The sequence below is a fragment of the Microchirus variegatus genome, assembly GCF_963457635.1.
Source record: "Microchirus variegatus genome assembly, chromosome: 14".
NCBI lineage: Eukaryota > Metazoa > Chordata > Actinopteri > Pleuronectiformes > Soleidae > Microchirus > Microchirus variegatus.
Window position 1 is genome coordinate 290,575 of NC_139815.1, and position 19,248 is coordinate 309,822.

At 39.8% G+C, this 19,248-nt stretch overlaps 2 protein-coding genes across 2 annotated transcripts; one reads left to right on the plus strand and one right to left on the minus strand.

Moving 5' to 3' along the window:
- Positions 1-1,320: 1,320 nt before the first annotated feature.
- Positions 1,321-5,454, minus strand: grpr (gastrin-releasing peptide receptor; the record flags this gene model as incomplete). The annotated part of the gene is made up of 4 exons (XM_083900988.1): positions 1,321-1,596; positions 2,384-2,497; positions 2,672-3,023; positions 5,147-5,454. The coding sequence occupies 4 exons, from the start codon at positions 5,452-5,454 to the stop codon at positions 1,321-1,323; spliced, it is 1,050 nt and encodes a 349-aa protein (XP_083757114.1).
- A 7,096-nt stretch (positions 5,455-12,550) lies between these two features.
- LOC310936833 (cell surface A33 antigen-like) lies at positions 12,551-18,998 on the plus strand (the record flags this gene model as incomplete). The annotated part of the gene is made up of 7 exons (XM_083900989.1): positions 12,551-12,692; positions 13,624-13,787; positions 13,877-14,093; positions 15,489-15,659; positions 16,715-16,831; positions 16,932-17,067; positions 18,488-18,998. The coding sequence occupies exons 1-7, from the start codon at positions 12,653-12,655 to the stop codon at positions 18,996-18,998; spliced, it is 1,356 nt and encodes a 451-aa protein (XP_083757115.1). The 5' UTR covers positions 12,551-12,652.
- Positions 18,999-19,248: the final 250 nt, after the last annotated feature.

Genomic DNA, 19,248 nt, shown 5'->3' on the forward strand with positions numbered 1-19,248 from the left:
AAACACAAGATGGATCCACGACGCAGTATAATGTAGAAAGTGAAGCGGAGAGAAAATATATCCTTCTGTCTTTTTAATTTCCTTCAGAACTGTGTTACGTATAAGTGGATTTACAATATAAACACACACACACACACACACACACACACACACACATATATTGCATTAGCCCATACCAAATGACAAAGGTCATCTCACACATTCACTCTTTATATTCCACAAAAACAGGAAACACAGGATGACAAAAACAACAGTTTTTATCAAAGCAACTGTTGACATTTAGTGATAAACACACACATCAGAATATATGACATCAGTTTTCAGCTCATAAAGAAAATACATGCGTAAAGCGTAAATGTAAATGTTTCATCTGTGCAGTCAAAACCAGGGGTGTGTGAAGATTTCCTGAGGCCAATGTTCACTTTTTATTTAACAGTAATATTTACATACAAATGCTCTGTTTTATAATAATTACATCTTGTCATTTTAAAATGGAATTGTAACCAAATATATTTAATATATGGACTTTCTTTCCCTAACCTTAACCATAACCACAATACAACTCCAGCTCTTAGTTCCTCAGAGAAGAGGTTCTGCCTCATTAAGACCAGGTTCTGGTCTCCATGAGAACATTTAGACCAGACTATTTTTAAGTCTTAACCTTCAAATAATCCCTTTTAGAAATGCCTTAAAATGTCCTCACTCACGATGTTTATTCATAAGTTGTTTTGGTCCTCACAGAATGACACATACAAGAACACACACACACAAAAACTTGTTTTAACATCTTGGTGAGGACACATCATTGGAATAACCCATTCCTTAGACTCTTATACTAACCTTAACCATCACAACATACAGTGGTATGTAAAAGTCACTGAGGTTAGTAAACCAATGTTGAGTTCCAATAATTAGTGCTAAAGGTATTGAAATCAATAAAATGCACATTTTGTTGAAATAATTCTTGCAGACTTTCTGTAAATCATATAAACTTTATTTCACTTCTCAAATATCACTGTGTTTGTTTCCTATATGTTATATTTAACTGACATTTATTATTCAAACAACCAATGATTTATAAAGGAAAATCATGAACATTTACAGGGGTGATCAAACTTTTACATACACTGTAAGTGCCTAACCTTAAAGATTACCCTAACTCAAACCCCTAAAACCAGGTCTTAACCCCACACGGTCAACATGTCCTCCTACATTAAGACTTACTCTAACCCTAACAATATATAAAGTCCTCACCTTAAACAGGAATCATTTATATTTATGTCCCCACAACACTGAGTAATACCTGGAACAAACAGCCACTTACACACAGTCCTGTCGGCCGTTGACCACAGTCAGACTGGCCATGGAGTAGTGAGTGCTGCGCACAGACGTCACGCGTGTGTTGTAGTGTGTCGTCGCTCTCTGTAGGGGGCGCTGTGTGCAGATCCAGTGACAGCAGCAGCACAGCTGACGGTTGAACTGCTTCCTGAAGCTGTTGCTCAGCAGGTAAAGGGCAAAGGGGTTGAGGCAGGAGTTGGTGAAGGCCAGGATACGAGCGACGACACTGCTCACAAAGTGAACCAGTGAGGTGTCGACCTGGAGAGAGGGAGAGACTCTTTATCAGGGTATGTTACAGTGTATTACTGAGGTGCAAAACACAAACGTTACTTCATGTTTTTCACTTTTCTGCTTTTGCATTTGTGTTTTTTGTTTTGCGTTTGTGATTTGTGATTTGTGTGTGTTTTTGTTTTGCGTTTGTGTTTTGTGATTTGCGTTTGCGTTTTTTTTTTTGCGTTTGTGTTTTGTGGTTTGTGATTTGCATTTGTGTTTTGTGATTTGCGTTTGAGTTTTGCACCTCAGGGCCACCGTAGTATATGCAGAAATCCTGAAGTTCATTTCAATACCAAGACTTTTCCAAGACCTTCACAAAATATTGTAAGACCTTATCCCCACTTTAAGCTGTAATCAACAACATATTTAACATACAAAACTGTCAATAAACTTAAATTTTTCCATGTCTGACGATTTTAGAGTTTATTTCATACGATTTCGGACATTATTTTGTGTCAGGAGGAGTGTGTTGTCGTAAGATCCATCTCTTGATTTCTCTATTTTAGTCACATGTTCATTGAGCAGTTTTCCACTCACCTGACTCCGCCCCCACTCTACCTGCACAAGACACGCCTCCTCATCAAGCTCAACACGCCTCACCTGTGATCACCTATAAACATCTGCTCCTCACAATCATTCTAATTTCCAGACTGAACGTTGATGCCTGAACCCTGATCTCACCTCAGCCTTCTGTGTCAGTGTCAGGTGAGCTTTTAGTTCTAGCAGAAACATAGAAGCATCAGGAATGTGTGTTTGATTTGATCGCCTGTACCTGAGAGTAGTGATATGAGCGATACAGATAGACGACGTGACTGGGAAGCCAGCAAACTGCAAACAGACCGACAAACACCAGCACTGTCTTGGCCAAACGCTTTCTAGAATCCATCTACATTTTCAGGGAAAGAAATAAGAAAAACATAAAAAATATAAAGCTATATTTATAAATACAGTTACTGATGAGGTTGGGTCACTTATTTATTTACATGCTTAAGATTCAGGAAAATAATCCTAAAGTTCCTCACTAAAGTATTTGAGGAGTATATGAAGCTGTAATACTGGCCTGTCGTTTTGCATGCACGTTACCCTCCACAGGCAGGTTTGAGGCGCTCTTCATCAGGCTCCGGGCGATGAAGGTGTAGTACACAGATATGACCAGCAGGGGAATGACGTAGAAAATTAGGAAGGAGGCCATAGAGTGGATCTTAGGGTGCAGCTCCCCACCGTGAGGATAAGGAGCGCAGGTAATGAAGCTCTCATTGGTGGAAGTGACATTGAAGGGGTGGAGATCTGAGAAGACGGCCTCAGGGATGGCCAGGACCAGGGCCAGGAGCCAGATGAGCGCCGCCCTCAGGACAATGCTGGTGGTGGTGGTCGATATTTGGACGTCCAGGGGCTTCACGATGGCCCTGTACCTGAAGAAGTGCAACGAGCATTCATTTAAAGTCATTTTGACACACAGAATCTTGCAAGTTTTTGTTTTCCAATTCATTTTCTTCATTAGTAACGTGTTGTCACGACATTAGTAACTCGTTCCCGCACCTTAGTAACTTGTTCCCATGCCTTAGTAACTCGTAGTCACGACATAAGTAACTTGTTCCCACGCCTTAGTAACTCGTTCCCACGCCTTAGTAACTCGTTCCCGCACCTTAGTAACGCTTGGCCATGCGTTACTCGTTCCCGCACCTTAGAATCTTGCAAGTTTTTGTTTTCCAATTCATTTTCTTCATTTTCGCCACAGTAACGGCATAAGTAACTCGTTCCCACACCTTAGTAACTCGTTCCCACGCCTTAGTAACGCGTAGTCACAACATAAGTAACTCGTTCTCATGCCTTAGTAACTTGTTCCCACGCCTTAGTAACTCGTTCCCACGTCTTAGTAACTCATAGTCACGACATAAGTAACTTGTTCCCATGCCTTAGTAACTCGTTCCCATGCCTTAGTAACGCGTAGTCACGACATAAGTAACTTGTTCCCACGCCTTGGTAACTTGTTCCCACGTCTTAGTAACTTGTTCCCACGTCTTAGTAACTCATAGTCACAACATAAGTAACTTGTTTCCACGCCTTAGTAACTCGTTCCCACGCCTTAGTAACACGTAGTCACGACATAAGTAACTCGTTCCCACGCCTTAGTAACTCGTTCCCACACCTTAGTAACTCGTTCCCACGCCTTAGTAACTCGTAGTCACGCCATAAGTAACTCGTTCCCATACTTTAAAGGTCACATAGAGTGGTCCTGTTGCACATATATGTTAGTTATGGAGGTCTACTTACATACATTAACTTGTTTTTATGCTCAAAAACCTCCTAGTTGATGTAAACGAGCCGATAGAAATCCTCTTTTCTGATGGTGTTTCCCAGCCGTGAGATTTCAGACTCAACTCTCTCACCCAGAAGACAGAGTCTTGTGATTGGCCAGTATATTCAGCACATCCGCTCTCAGAAGCACAGTTATGACATGAGTAACTCGTTCCCACGTCTTAGTAACACGTAGTCACGACATAAGTCATTGTTTGTAACTCGTGTCCATGCGTTTGTCGTTCCTGCACCTTAGTAACGTGTAGCCACGACAAAAGTGACTCATTCCCACTTCTTAATAACGCGTGGCATAAATAAGCATTAATATTTCTATCTTTCTTTTTGTGTCTTGCAGTGACAGCCTTTAGCCAGTAGAGGGTATTCCAATTTTGTGAGTGGAAATTAAACATTAAAAATGTATCATTACACACTTGAAATACATCCTTTGTTCTTTTCAGCTGATAACGTAATTTGTAATAATCCACCAATGTCTATTATTTTCTACTTTTACTTACTTATACTGCATATGTATGTATTTCAATGACCATACATTATTGTAACTGAGTGGGTTTTTAAGTTTTTATGTACTGTACTTAATAAAGAACAAAGTAGTAATAATAAATAAATGTTGTCCTGAATTAAATACATAAAATTATATCATAAATAAATAACACTGTAAACGTTGGCAGGGAACAAGAGGGTGAAAGCATTTGTGACCTTTGACCCATTTTGACTGACACGTGTTTTTACACATTTTATTTCAGCACTTTAATTTGTAGAGATTTTTTTTTTTTGGGTTAATGTGTTCTGACAGGAAAGAACCACAACCTTGTTAAAAGAAAAAGTCACTTTTAGTTGTCAATTTTACTTTAACTTAACATTTTTAATCCAGTACTTTTTAATTGTACTTCAGTAAAAATGTGATCAAAACAGTGGTACTTTTACTTTTGGTAGAATATTTCAGTATTCTTTCCACTTCTGAAAACGATATTACTGTAGAAATGTTGAGGCATTATTACACACTTTTATATGAGATTTGATGTGGACATCATCAATTATTTAAAAAAAAACAACTGTATTGATTGATTGATTGCAGAGCAACCATGGTTTGAACAGCCTCAAACACTCCTGATCAATACATAATAAATACATCTCTGCCTTATATCACTTCATATTAACATCTTTTCCTTCTTTCTTTTTTTAACTACCTCCAGTTAAAGGAGAGAGGAGAGCGTACCTGTCAGCAGAGAGAGCAGTGAGAGTGAACACGGACACACCGACAGAGGTGATCTGGATGAAGGGGATGACTTTACATCCCACTCTGCCGAACATCCACTCCTCTGACAGGTAGCGGCTCGCGTCCACGGGCGCGCAGGTCACGAGCAGCATCACGTCCCCGAGCGCGAGGCTGGACATGAAGAGGTTCGGCACGTTGCGCGTGGACTTGGCGGAACAGAAGGTCTTGATGAGCGTGATGTTGCCGATGAAGCCAAACAAGCTGATGACTGAGTAAACTGAGGCGATGGACACACCGACGGACCACATGGTGGATGATGGTATGGTCTGATCATCCAGCTGCGGCTGTGGTGGAGACGAGATTGTGTGTGTGTGTGTGTGTGTGTGTGTGTGTGTGTGTGTGTGTGTGTGTGTGTGTGTGTGTGTGTGTGTGTGCTCGTGTGCGTGTGCGTGTGTGCGTGTGCGTGTGTGCGTGTGCGTGTGCGTGCGGTTGTGTGTGTGTGTTCTTGTACTTGCGGCATACTGAGGACCAGTGAGGGTTTTTAACCAACAAAGTGAGTCATTTTTACGGAGTGAGGACATTTTGTCCGGTCCTCACTTTGTTTTCATTGAAATCACTTCCTTATGTTGCTATAACATGCTATACTTAATTTGTAAAAAAAAAAAAAAATTCAAATTTTGGACGAAACATTTTTTGTCAAAGATTTGTTCAAATGTTGCATGACATAGTATAGTATGATGTTTTTGTCAAATTTTGGACCAAAAATTTTGGGTCAAATTTTTTTTTTCAAAATTCGAACGACATACTATAGTATGATGGTTTTTGTCAAATTTTGGACCAAAAATAAAAAAACATTTCCAGCCCTTTTTGCTCTGGGGCTCCACCTGCAGACATTTTATGGTACTGCAACCAGTAGTTCTTTGTAGATGTTGTTCATGAAGTAGATATTTGTAATTGTGTTGATTTATAAAGTGGAAATGCTGGTCCTCATGAACGTTCCACACAGGGCCGGCCCAAAGCCTTTATGGGGCCCCTAAGCAGAAATGGATTTGGGCCCCCCCTCATACTCTGTGTTGAGGTAGTTACTCCAAAAAAGTAATTAGTTACTTCTGTAAATTGTAATCAGATTACTTTACTAGTTACTGGATTTGAAATGTAACTTCACAACTTATTACTTTACTTTCCCGTTTCTTCATTTACCGTGTAGATACATGGACACACATCACTCAGCCTGACCACATAGTGTTTATTGTATAAATGTTTACAAAATGACATGTAAAACCATATGAAAGAACGATATCACAGTCTGCACAAAGAAATAGGCCTCACTGTAAAAGCCACTAACAACAGGATAAAGGAGGTTAGTGTGGGGTCAATCAGTAGCAACACACAAGGTTCAAAACACAAGCGTCAATGAAAGTGGTCAAAGAAATGTATAAAAATAAAGGTCACTTTATCCCATAAAATTGAAATGCACTTAAGCCCATAAAAAGGACACAGAACATGCAAGTAATTAAATAAACAGAATTCAAATTCACATCATCCTAAAACATTATTTTCCCCTTAGCTCTATCTATCTATCTATCTATCTATCTATCTATCTATCTATCTATCTATCTATCTATCTATCTATCTATCTATCTATCTATCTATCTATGCTAGGTAGCATTCTATCTCTCTGTTTATGCTAGGTATCTCTATCTATTTATCTATTTATGCTAGGTATCTATCTGTCTTTCTAGCTATGCTAGGTATCTATGCTAGGTATCTATCTATGCTAGGTAGCGATCTATCTCTCTATTTATGCTAGGTAATGCTAGGTATCTCTATCTATTTATGCTAGGTATCTATCTGTCTTTCTAGCTATGCTAGGTATCTATGCTTGGTATCGATCTATTTATTTATTTTGCTAGGTAGCTATCTATCTAGCTATGCTAGGTAGCGATCTATCTCTCTATTTATGCTAGGTAATGCTAGGTATCTATCTATTTATCTATTTATGCTAGGTATCCATCTGTCTTTCTAGCTATGCTAGGTATCTATCTATTTATTTATTTTGCTAGGTATCTATTTTTGCTGGGTAGCTAGCTATCTATTTATTTATTTTGCTATCTATCTATCTATCTATCTATCTATCTATCTATCTATCTATCTATCTATCTATCTATCTATCTATCTATCTATCTATCTATCTATCTATCTATCTATCTATCTATCTGTCTGTCTGTCTGTCTCTCTGTCTATCTATCTATCTATCTGTCTATCTATCTATGTCTGTCTATCTGTCTATCTATCTATCTATCTATCTATCTATCTATCTATCTATCTATCTATCTATCTATCTATCTATCTATATATCTGTCTATCTATCTATCTATCTATCTATCTATCTATCTATCTGTCTGTCTGTCTGTCTGTCTGTCTGTCTGTCTGTCTGTCTGTCTGTCTGTCTGTCTGTCTGTCTGTCTGTCTGTCTGTCTGTCTATCTATCTATCTATCTATCTATCTATCTATCTACCTGACGTAAGGAAACACATCCTCTTAAAATAAATTGCAGTGCACTTTCTGACCTGCAGGTGGCTGATTTCCTAAAGTCTTTCATGTTGTATTGACAATGATGTGTTTCTATGAAGCTGAATTGTCCTGAGAAAGTCATGACAAACATATAGTGAGTGTTTCAAAGCACATGTGGTGAATGTATCAGCGTCATGTTCTGCTTTTCAAAGACCACTTTTCACCATTTGTGAAGCCAATTTAAAAACTGTCTTTTTCTGTCGACGACAGTTTTTTGTTTTTTTTCTTTACATCCTGTTATGACAGACCACAGGCTGCAACTCTGAATGAGGATGTGGTGTAGAAACTGGATGAATGAGTGTAAAGTGATGTAGGTCACTCTGTGCTGTCACAGTGACACAAACGCTGTACTGCCTTGTCTTGGGTTAGCACGTTAGGCCGTTTGTCAGTGTAACTGAAGCTTTGCAGGTATTTGGTCCTTCAAGGGGAAGTCAAAATGACATTTATTTTGACCAGATGATGGCGCTAGCAGTTTGAGGAAACAGGGATGCACCACAGTTACAGTTTTTCTCAGTCTTTGGTGCTTTTCTCACATCAACTGCAAAAACCTAGTGGATAACCTGCAAAAACATGTCTCAAAATGGATCGTTCCATTCCTCAAAAGCAAGTATTCATGTCAATGAAACTGCCAGTGTCATCAAAATGACAAGTCTTGACAAATGTCATGTTTTCATTATGACAGTTTATTCTCTCAGACACGTGTTCAGAGGAAGGAGAAATAGCTGCTATGATGTGAACAAATGACTAAATGTTGTGGAGGTTGAACTAATAGAATTTTCATTCTGATCTGAGAAAAGCACCAAAGCGACTGAGAACTGTAAAATAAGAGCACAGACACAAAGACTTTGTCACCTGCGTTTAACACAATTACACCTGAGATTTTTACACTTTGATTCAGTGGATCCAGAGAACTTTTTTGGATCTGTATATATTCAGATCCAGATGAAAAAGTCTGATGGTGGAGTGTCTGAACCTAAATGTACCTACCAAATGTAGTTCAAATCGGATATTTGGCAGTTTTGCCCATTGTTGATTATTTCTGTGGCTAAGATGCAATAGGAGCATATTTATGTCTCCATCACCAAAAACAACAACAAAAAGTCAGATGAATCCATCAATAACAGGAGACAGGAAGTTGCTGTGTTGCTTTTGTGACACACAAACATGTTGCCCTGAGGATTTGTTACCTCTGCTCAGGAGGTCATGTTTTCATTGGGTCTATCTGTTATGTTGTCTGTCCTTCTGTACTTTAGTACAAGTTATAGCTTTTGTTATTAGTCCCTGTCATTGATATCACACAGAAGGTTACAAGGACCAGTTGAAGCAATACAATAAACTTACATGAGTTTGATCACAGATTTCAACATACAGGTGGACATATTTAAAACCATTTCAATGCTATTTAAGTTAAGATAAGATTTATTTTTCACTATCCTTTATTTGTCCCACAGTGGGGAATTTACATCATTATAGCAGCAAAGACAGTAAAGATGAAAAAAATAACAAATATTAAACATGCATTACCGTGTTTTGCTGCGAGATCTGCTGCAGAATTGAATGGTCTGTAAAAATTCTTGTATATCTAGTGAAAGTAATGTGTGTACTTCAGCGCTGTGCTCTTTGAAAATGACATTTTGCGGTAGCTTGTTCCACATTTAAGGCGGCGACAGACTCCAACAATAGGTCAATTAAGCTGAGTATTGGCGCTGCATGATTATTATAATAACTATTGATCTTGTGTTTGATATTTGCCTGACATTTCATGCCTGAGAAACCTCCTTATATATAAAACTGTGAATTTACTGTGTATTGTATTTTCACAATGGTGAAAATTGGAGAGTTTTCTTGCATAAATATGTGTACTCAGCCAGCATGTGCGTATTTGCACTGACAATATGTCTCTCAAGTCAAACCTGCATAATGTGTCCATTTCAAGACCATGCACACTTGGGCTGAATTCCAATTCCTTGCTTAACCCTCAATCTCAAAAACTCCCTCTAGTGCAAGTTCTGTCCCGATTCTCAGAAAAATTAAGTTGAGGGTCAAGTTTAAGGGCTGTATCACCCTCAATATTGAGATTTTCTGAGACCACCCTTGGGAGCAAGGGCTACCCAGAATGCATTGCGTGTTTTCACATAATAAAGATGGCGTCGAAAGCAGCAAAACGAGTGCGATACAAATGAAGTGTTTTCTTTGTTAATAGAGATATAAAAATGATCTTAGTTTAGGCCCATATTATGGATTACTGACGTCATTGTTGAGTAACATTTATTTTTATTTGACCATCTTTTGTCAATAGTCGGCCGGTGTGGTTTACTTTTCAATAAGTCGTGGTGTGTGGTAACTGTCAGCTGAATATTTGTATGAGTATCATCTTATAACTAACTGACAACCTAATAACTTGACTGACAAACGGATCAGAATAAATAATCCTGACGTAAATGTCTTCTTCTTCTTCTTCTTCAGACTGGACGCAGCTTTGGCGTTATTCTGCCCCCTACAGTCTGAAGACGTATCTGCATTTAAGGGGTGTCCCATTTCTAAGTGACAAAATAACCCTCAACACTTGGTTTTGAGGCCAGTTAAGATTAAGGGTTGAGCTTGAGGGTTAAGATAGGAATTGGAATTGGCCCTTGGTACCCACTTAGTTAGCCTGGAAGTAGACATGGGAAACCATGGACAAGCCCACTTAGGACAGCCCAAATATAACCCTTATGGGGCCCATATGGACATGCTGGCAAGGGTATGTTGTTGTTTTATAACCACACTATATGCTCCTTTCTTTCCCCCTGACACCACAGATAGGTTCATCTCTTGAGCTCTTGACAGTCTTACCTTACTGTCACATAATGGTTGCACCAGGGTTTCTTTTTCCTTTTGCGATCTCATAAGGTTTAAGTGCATGAAAGTGGCTGACAGCTCACAGCAAATCACAGAGATAGACGGGGATTAGCGATGGCAAATTACATCCCAGCTGGATTTGGAGTGCTTTGCACGGGAAATATTTCAATGCATCAGCTGTAGGCGGTCGTTCATGAGTCATGAGAGAGACTGTGAATGTCCATTGTCCTGTCGTCGCCAAGTATCCATGGAGAAATCACTTTCTGCAGGAAGCTCCTGGATAACAGGAGATCAGGTCAATTCAACTGGTTTAAACATTGTGAATAATAGCCTTGTTTGGAACGGTTCACTTTGGTACAGGTACGGTACGTTTGTTTCCGTTGGGAATTGTACCAAAATAACCAGCCCCTACCGTTCCATTCTTTGGCACCTTTGCCTTGGAGTAAAATGGTACAGTCTGTTCAGGGTGGATGGTGCTCGACACAGGTTTAGAGTCGCTGTCCGTCTGCAACTTTTTCCCCCAGTTTTCCCTGTTCACAGCTGACAAAATGATTGTAAATATCTAACGTTTGTCAGATTATAAATGTTATATACTTTGTTATAATTATTTTTGTCAGATGTCGATGAGGAAAGAGTTCCAGATGAACACATCGCAAAGAACAAATCACTGAGCACAAAGAGCAAGTGTATTTTCAAACAAATAAATACTACTATTACTACTGCTGTTGTTGCTGTTGCTGCTACTACCACTACTACGACTACTGTTGCTACTACTACTCCTCTACTGCTACTACTACTACTACTCCTACTACTGTTGCTACTACTACTACAACTACTACTACTTCTACTACTACTGTTGCTACTACTACTACAACTACTACTACTACTGCTGTTGCTACTACTCCTACTACTGCTGCTACTACTACTACTATTGCTACTACTACTACTACTACTACTACAACTGCTACTACTACTGATGTTACTACTACTACTACTACTACTACTACTACTACTGCTGCTGCTTCTTCTACTACTACTGCTGCTAGTACTACTACTACTACTACTGTAGCTACTATTACTACAACTTCTACTACTACAACTACTACTGCTGTTGTTGTGGTTGCTGCTACTACCACTAGTACTACTGTTGTTGCTACTACTCCTACTACTGTTGCTACGACTACTACAACTACTACTACTACTACTGTTGCTACTACTACTGATGTTACTGCTGCTGCTGCTGCTGCTACAAATGTGACAGTGAACAGAAACAAGTACTTCAGGTCAAAAAAGACAAACTAATGTTTTGGTTGCTCAACAAACAACTACAACTTTGGAAATAGGCAAGAAGTTTCCAGTGTGTGTGTGTGTGTGTGTGTGTGTGTGTGTGTGTGTGTGTGTGTGTGTGTGTGTGTGTGTGCACATGCCTTCAGGTGATAAATCCTCGTCAAACCAGTCTAACAGGACTAAAATGCTTCTCTTGTTCCAACATCAGTTTGCTGCTGCACCACAAACAACAACTGTGTCAAGAGTTTGGTTTTTATCAATCCTTTAACACCTTTAATCTGTGTGTGTGTGTGTGTGTGTGTGTGTGTGTGTGTGTGTGTGTGTGTGTCTGGCAACACATAAGTTCAATTTAAATTTAAAGGAAAACAACCTTTAATAACTTCTATAAATAGAAAACACAACAGAGGAGAATAGAGACAAAGAGTGAAGCAGAAACTCTGAGCTCGTGTTAAATGTTTCCTTCGCAGCTTTGAGGAGAATCCGTGTAAATAAGAGTCTTAATTCTCCTCCTCACTGAGGAAGAGACGAGCACGAACACGTCAGGTGGGCGCAGCAAGAATGTTACCTGAGCGGCGGCGGCGGCGGCGCTGATTGGCGGAGAGCACTGTCAATCACGCAAGAAGCGGCGGGGAGGCCACACCCTGATGACGGAGCTGGTATCGATGCACCGGTAGAGAGAGAGATAGAGAGATAGAGAGAGAGAGAGAGTCTCCTCCGGTTCTCTGGTTCATTAATGAGAAACAGCGACGCCGTCGCAGAGGAACCATTGACGGTCAACTTTGAAGAGAACACTCGCTGTTTGTCATGGAGAAGAGGATTGTTGTTCTGCTCGCGCTGTGTCTGGGTGAGTCCTCGCGCCCTCAGTAACACCTGTGTGTCTCGAGCCACACCTGTTTGTTATAGAAACGGAACAGGCCCATTGTGACCTGTTTATGTGCCGAGACTAAGCAACTAACACTGAATAGTAAAGGATTGAAATCATCCGTCAAAAGTAGATTTAGCTGTTCTGTGGAACTGTTTTCTTTACTTTTACCTATTTTTTATTATTATTATTTATTTTTTTAAAGGGCTAGCATTGGTTTTCATTTGGTTTGTGGTTTATTTCTACTTTTATAATGGGTGAAGAGAATGGGTGAAAAGCGGAAACGTCCTACATTCGTTTCCGTTTTTCACCCACACAAACACACATTCACTCAGAGGCAAAAGTGTTGCTTTGAAAAAGGTTCAGTGAGAATAAACAACACCCAACTGGTGTAACCCCAATAAATAAAAAAAGAGCAAATTTATGCTTTCCTTCATCAACCAGACATTGTTAAGCTCTTTTGAAAATCATGAATGATTTAAAAATCACAAATTAGAATTACAACAGTTTGAAATGTTTACCGTCATAAGAGACACAGTAAGAGGGTGGGGCTGTGGGTTATATCTCATCAATCGGATCATTCTATTATAAACATATATGTTTATGAGAGTATCAGGTTTTTTTATGGTAATCACTGTGGAATTGTTTTTATTTTTACCTCTTAATTTGGCATTTGTCAAATATAAAATGAAAGATGTCCTCAAATGTCTCGTTTTAAACCACAAACCAAAATGACTCAGTTTTAATGACTTCTTTGTTACACAGAGCAAAGAAACCAGGAAATAGTCCCATTTTAAGAAGCTAGAAAATCAGAAAAACCACTCAGTAGTTGACTATTAGTTTAGTAATATATATATATATATATATATATATATACTGTATATGAATGTAACTGTGTGTAAACCTGTGACAGTGCTGGCGAGCGTCGGTGCCGTGGATGTGATCATCCCACTGGAAACATACGAGTTTGCGAGAGGAGACAACATCACGCTGCCCTGCTCCTTCACCACCAAGTCAACTTCTAAAAACATGGTCATCTCATGGTCTGTTGAGGGTCTTAAAGCCAACGCTAAGGAGGTCGGTGTCCGTCTGTATTAGTTTTTTAATTAAAAAAATTAAAGACATATCTCATTGTAAAAAAAAATGTTTCTATTGTTGTGCGACAGACGTCGATCGTGACCCACTACGCTATCAATGGACAAACAGACATCAAGTCCACCTATGAAGGCCGCGTTCGTCTGGACGTCAATATTCCCACTGGAAAGGCCAACCTGAAACTGTCCTCCATCACTCTGGCAGACAACAAACAGTTTGAGTGTCGGCTCTTGATCCCTGGTGATGATGAGGGCAAACCTGCAGACACTACACGCTTGGTGGTTCTAGGTAATGTTTGATATTTGGGTTTAGTACTGAATTTGACAGCTATGTATGTAGCAGCCTATTGAAAGAAGAAAGTGAAATAATCTTATGTACGTTAAAGAAATTGAGACAAGATATGGTCTTATATTTTGGATATTATAGTATCTATAATGACCTGGCTTTAAATGCTGTTGCATTGATAATCATAAGTTTTATTATATTGAATAATGTGAGTGTGAAATACTCTTTATAGACTACATTATAGACATGTACGATATTGATTAATTATGTTTTAAAAAAAATATACCATATTTGTAGGCAACTCATTGTTTCAAACACACGTGAATATCCATCCATCTTCTACTGCTTTATCCTCCACATGAGGCATAGTGTGAAAGGTGTGGTTCATGCTGCACAGGTCACCACATGGACACATGCAAACACTGCAAATTTAGCCTAATCTGCATGTGGAAGCAACCCAGAGAACCTGGAGAAAACCCACGCACACACGGGGAGAACATGCAAACCGGGTCATGAACCTGGATCTTCGGCCACAATATTTATCTGATTCATCGATTTTTAACTATTTTGATAATCGATTAATCAGTTTCAGGGTTGTTTTTTTGTGTGTGTGATTAAAACCGGTTTCTCTGTTTTTTTCAGCTTGTTAAATGTGAATATTTTCTGATTTCCTTGCTCCATAAGACAAAGACATTATTAAAAACAGAATAATGTTGGACAAAATAAGACATTTGGGACCGTCATAAAGTAGAAGGCTATTTTTTGTGGTGACACATTTACAGATTTAAAAACAAACAAACAATAGTGAACAATAGAGTGTATTGACACTGTAGGAAACAGTCCCTGTGCACTTTCTCACATTTAAAACATGCGTCTCTGTGTCCTATGATTGACTGACAACCCACAGCTCATATTATAGGACATATGTCCACCACTTCCCCACTGTCAGCAAGGACACCTGACCTTCTTTGACCTTCATGAGTAACTTTTCAATGTGGCCGACCAATTCATATCAAGTTAGACTGAGTTATTGCTGTATTTTTTTTTAATAATATAGTCACTTTGCATTCGAAATACTTTTTTTATTGCGACTGATGTATCATTCCATATCAACACAAATACTTTTATTCTGAAAATCCAGATTAAATATGGTGATATCATTTTAATTTCATATTTAAAAAAAAATGTTATTACTTTTTTTTCACTTGACCACCCCCTACTGACCAGACCAGATATTCCGTGGCCCCCAGGTCATCTGAGTTTGAGACCCCTGATCTGAGGGATTGATGTATCTGTACGTTACTAAAGGCATTGGTGACCCTCGTGTGGAGGATAAAGTGGTAGACGATGAGTAAATGGTTGATCTTTAAAGCACAATTGTACTTTTGTTTTTCCCAGTGGCTCCATCAAAACCCATCTGTGAGATCCAGGGTAATGCAGAGTACGGCCAGAACATCAACCTGACCTGTAGGTCTGAGGAAGGCTCCCCACCGCCCACCTACAAGTGGGAAAGTCGTGACGTGCGGAACGCGCCTCGTCTTGGTCCCGTGGACCCTAGAACCACTGACAGTGAGTATTAGTCACATGACACAGGACTGTTGAGTGATAGAAGAAGATATTTATTGATGTATATCGGTTAGGGGTGGGAATCTTTACTATCTCAACATTCGTTTCCGATTTTTGGGGCTACGATTTGTTTCATAATGATTTCTGCTTCAGTCCATAAGACAGAATTAAAAAAACGGAGACATTAAAGTGTCTTTTTCAGATTTATTAAGTTATTAATCGCATAAGTAACAAAAATAAAAGTGGCTCTTTATTAGTGCTGGGCACGATAACAGCGTCAACACTAATGCACATTAACGTGTGGTGTTAATAAACAGACCGCTCCAGTTCCACTGTAGGCACGCCAACGGTGCTAAAGGAGCTAACGCAGCTAACAAAGCTAACTGGTAAACGGTGCCTGGACTCCGGTGCCGCGGCACGTAAACATGGTGTACCACACGTTTTTTTCTGGTCAGTCGTCATGGAAACGCGTCATGCGTTAACGTACGTTGACGTGCCCAGCACTACTCTTTGGAAAAAAAATTGATTCTGGGACATTTTTATAAAGATTCAGAATCATAGTAAATTTTTTGGCACACCGCTACATATGAAGAGCAGATTTTCAGTCCAGCTTTAAAAATGTTAAAAATGTTTATTGGATTGTTAAAAGCTGATTTCACAATAACAAGCAATGCTGACTTAGTTTGGTGACTGGTTTCAAGGGGGAATTAGGACTATTGTTATGTTGCAGGTCATCAGGGAGGATGTATGTTGCTGCAGGGCTGTGTGTGTGTGCGTGTGTGTGTGTGTGATTTACTGCTACGTAGTCATCACATTATCAATTTTTCAAATCATGCAGCCCTAATTAGCATCTCGCTAATTTCAGATTATGTGCTTGAATAGAATAGAGTATCTTTAATTGTCATTGCAGAGTACAACGACATTGAGGTAGAAACCCTCACATCAATGCAAAAAGTTACAACAGGCACAGTATAAATTAAATAAGATAAACACGGTATATTTATGTGAGGTAGAGTATTGTAGTAGTGTATACAGCATATGTTTTGTCTTTCTTTCAGGGGGAGGCATCTTGTCCATGTACAACATCTCCAAAGAAACATCAGGATACTACACCTGCACCTCAAAGAACAAGATCCGCTCTGCCTCCTGCAACATCACCCTGTCCGTGATGCCACGTAAGCCCCGCCCCCAATTCATGCTTTTCAGTAACAATCTGCACCAAACAACATTCATGTGATCACAATATCTAACATCTGTTTTATTTCAATCCTTCAGCTTCCATTAACGTCAGCTCCACCACAATCATCGTCGTCGTCGTCATCGCCGTGTTGCTCTTACTCGCCATCATCACCTTCTTCTGCTGCCGCCACCACAAGAAGAAGAAGAAGGAGCAGGAGGCGTACGCCATGGGGTAATGCTTTCATTCAGTCATTCATTCATTATTTATTGATTTATGCAAACTCTTGTGTGTTTTCACAAGTGTGGGAAACAAAGTTTTTATTATTTTTAGTGCTGACCACGTTAACATTTGAGTGCCTGTCTCTTTAAATGCAAATGAGACACAGGAAAGTACGTCAGCGTCACAGCCATAGACATATAACAGTAGACGCCGCATTGGCTGCTGGGGCGCGAGAAATGCTATTAGTTGAGCAGCAGAAGCAATACGATGCCTGTGTTAATAGACGGACGTTTGAAAACAGGGCTCGAGGGATTACTTTTGAGAAGTAGGATTGAACATTACCCAGAACAGGTGATTAATTGAACCTAAAACTGATTTTGTCAGTTGTTTATTACTGTTCCATCCAGTGTCTCTGGTGTGGGCTGCAGTTAACGATTCAGCCTCCAGAGGCATCTGTTCTGTTAAGTAATATTGAGATTCCATAACATTTAAAAGGAAAAGGGAAAGATATCATTTGTAAAATCAAGATAATAGTGAAAAAACAATAAACACTGTGTTGTGATCTCCCCAAGTAAATATGAGAGTTTCTCTGTGTCTGTAGTGTGTTCAAATTCAGGGTGTTTATTTCTCAGAGCCTGGTATTTGGTATCTCTCTCTGTATATGAATTATATATATTTACATTTTCTCTGATATATACCGTGTGTGTATGTGTATATATATATATGTATGTATATATATATATATATATATGTGTGTGTGTGTGTGTATATATACATATATATGTATGTATATATATACATACACACACACACATATATATATACACATTTATATATGATAACTCTATGATTTCTATTGCTGTGTTTATATTTATAGTGTATATAGTGTTTGCAAAATACCTACATATCACATATATCATACATCTGAATATTCTATTACTGTTAATCCCACTATGACTATTAAAATACGCCGAACCATGTGTTCTGTATCACAGCTACATGTTTGACGTTTGCAGCAAAAAAAAACCGCGTGAAAATAAGTTTTGAATTCAGAGTTACGATTGATAAAGTGCGCATTGAGCTGTCAAACAGATAGACAGAGTGGAGCGGGCGACCTGTCCAAGATGGCGGCCCCACGGCTCGTCAGCGCCAATAGGCAGTAGCGATCATTGCGGCGTCTACTGTTATATGTCTATGGTCACAGCAGTTAGCATTTGGAAAAGCCATCGTTGGCCGACTGTAGCCGGCACATTGCCTCATAGTATTAAACTGATTAAAAAGTTCATTTTGCGTAATATGTCTTCCTGTTTAATTTCCATTCACAAAATGATGTTGTGCTGGAATACCTTCTACTGGCTGTAACTGCGAGACAAAAACCTTTATTTTCTGTTAATTCATAAAGTCATAATATGTGTGTGTGTGTGTGTTTCAGAGTCCGCAAGGAAGAGTACGAGGACAAGGAAGAGCCACCGAGAAATGGCGAGAGTCGCCGCGCTGACGGGCAGGAGGACAATCGTGACACTTATGAAGAACGGAGCGAGCGCGGCGGCGGTGGCGGTGGCGGTGGCAGGGATTATGAGGACCGCCCCAGGGATAATGAGGACCGCCCCAGGGATTACGACGACCGCCGAAGCGAATACAGCGACCGCCCCAGGGATTACGACGACCGCCGCAGCGACTACGACGACCGCCGCAGCGACTACGACGACCGGCGCAAAGACTACAGCGACCGCCGCAGCGATTACGACGATCGCCGCAGTGACTACTCTGACCGCCGCGACGAGCGATCCAATGATGATCGGCGTTACGATGACGCCCGGCGTTACGATGACCGCAGAGACCGCTCCAATGACGACCGCTACGATGAACCGTACGACGAACGTAACAGTGACAAACCAGCCGTGCCAAACAATAAACCAGCGAGGAGGGACTACGATGACTAAGGTTAAGATCTACCACGTTATTCCAGGTGTGACTTAATTGGCTCAGAACAACAATTAATGGCCTAACTATGACATAATTGGCTGCAAATGTGCCATACTTATAGGCTACTATTGATAAATATGGTGCTGGACACGCTAACGCCGTCAACGTTAACGCACATCAACGCATGATATGTTTTCATGACAACTGACCATAAAAAGATGCACGTGAAGCCATGTTATGTGCCGCGGCACTGGAGTCCAGGCATCG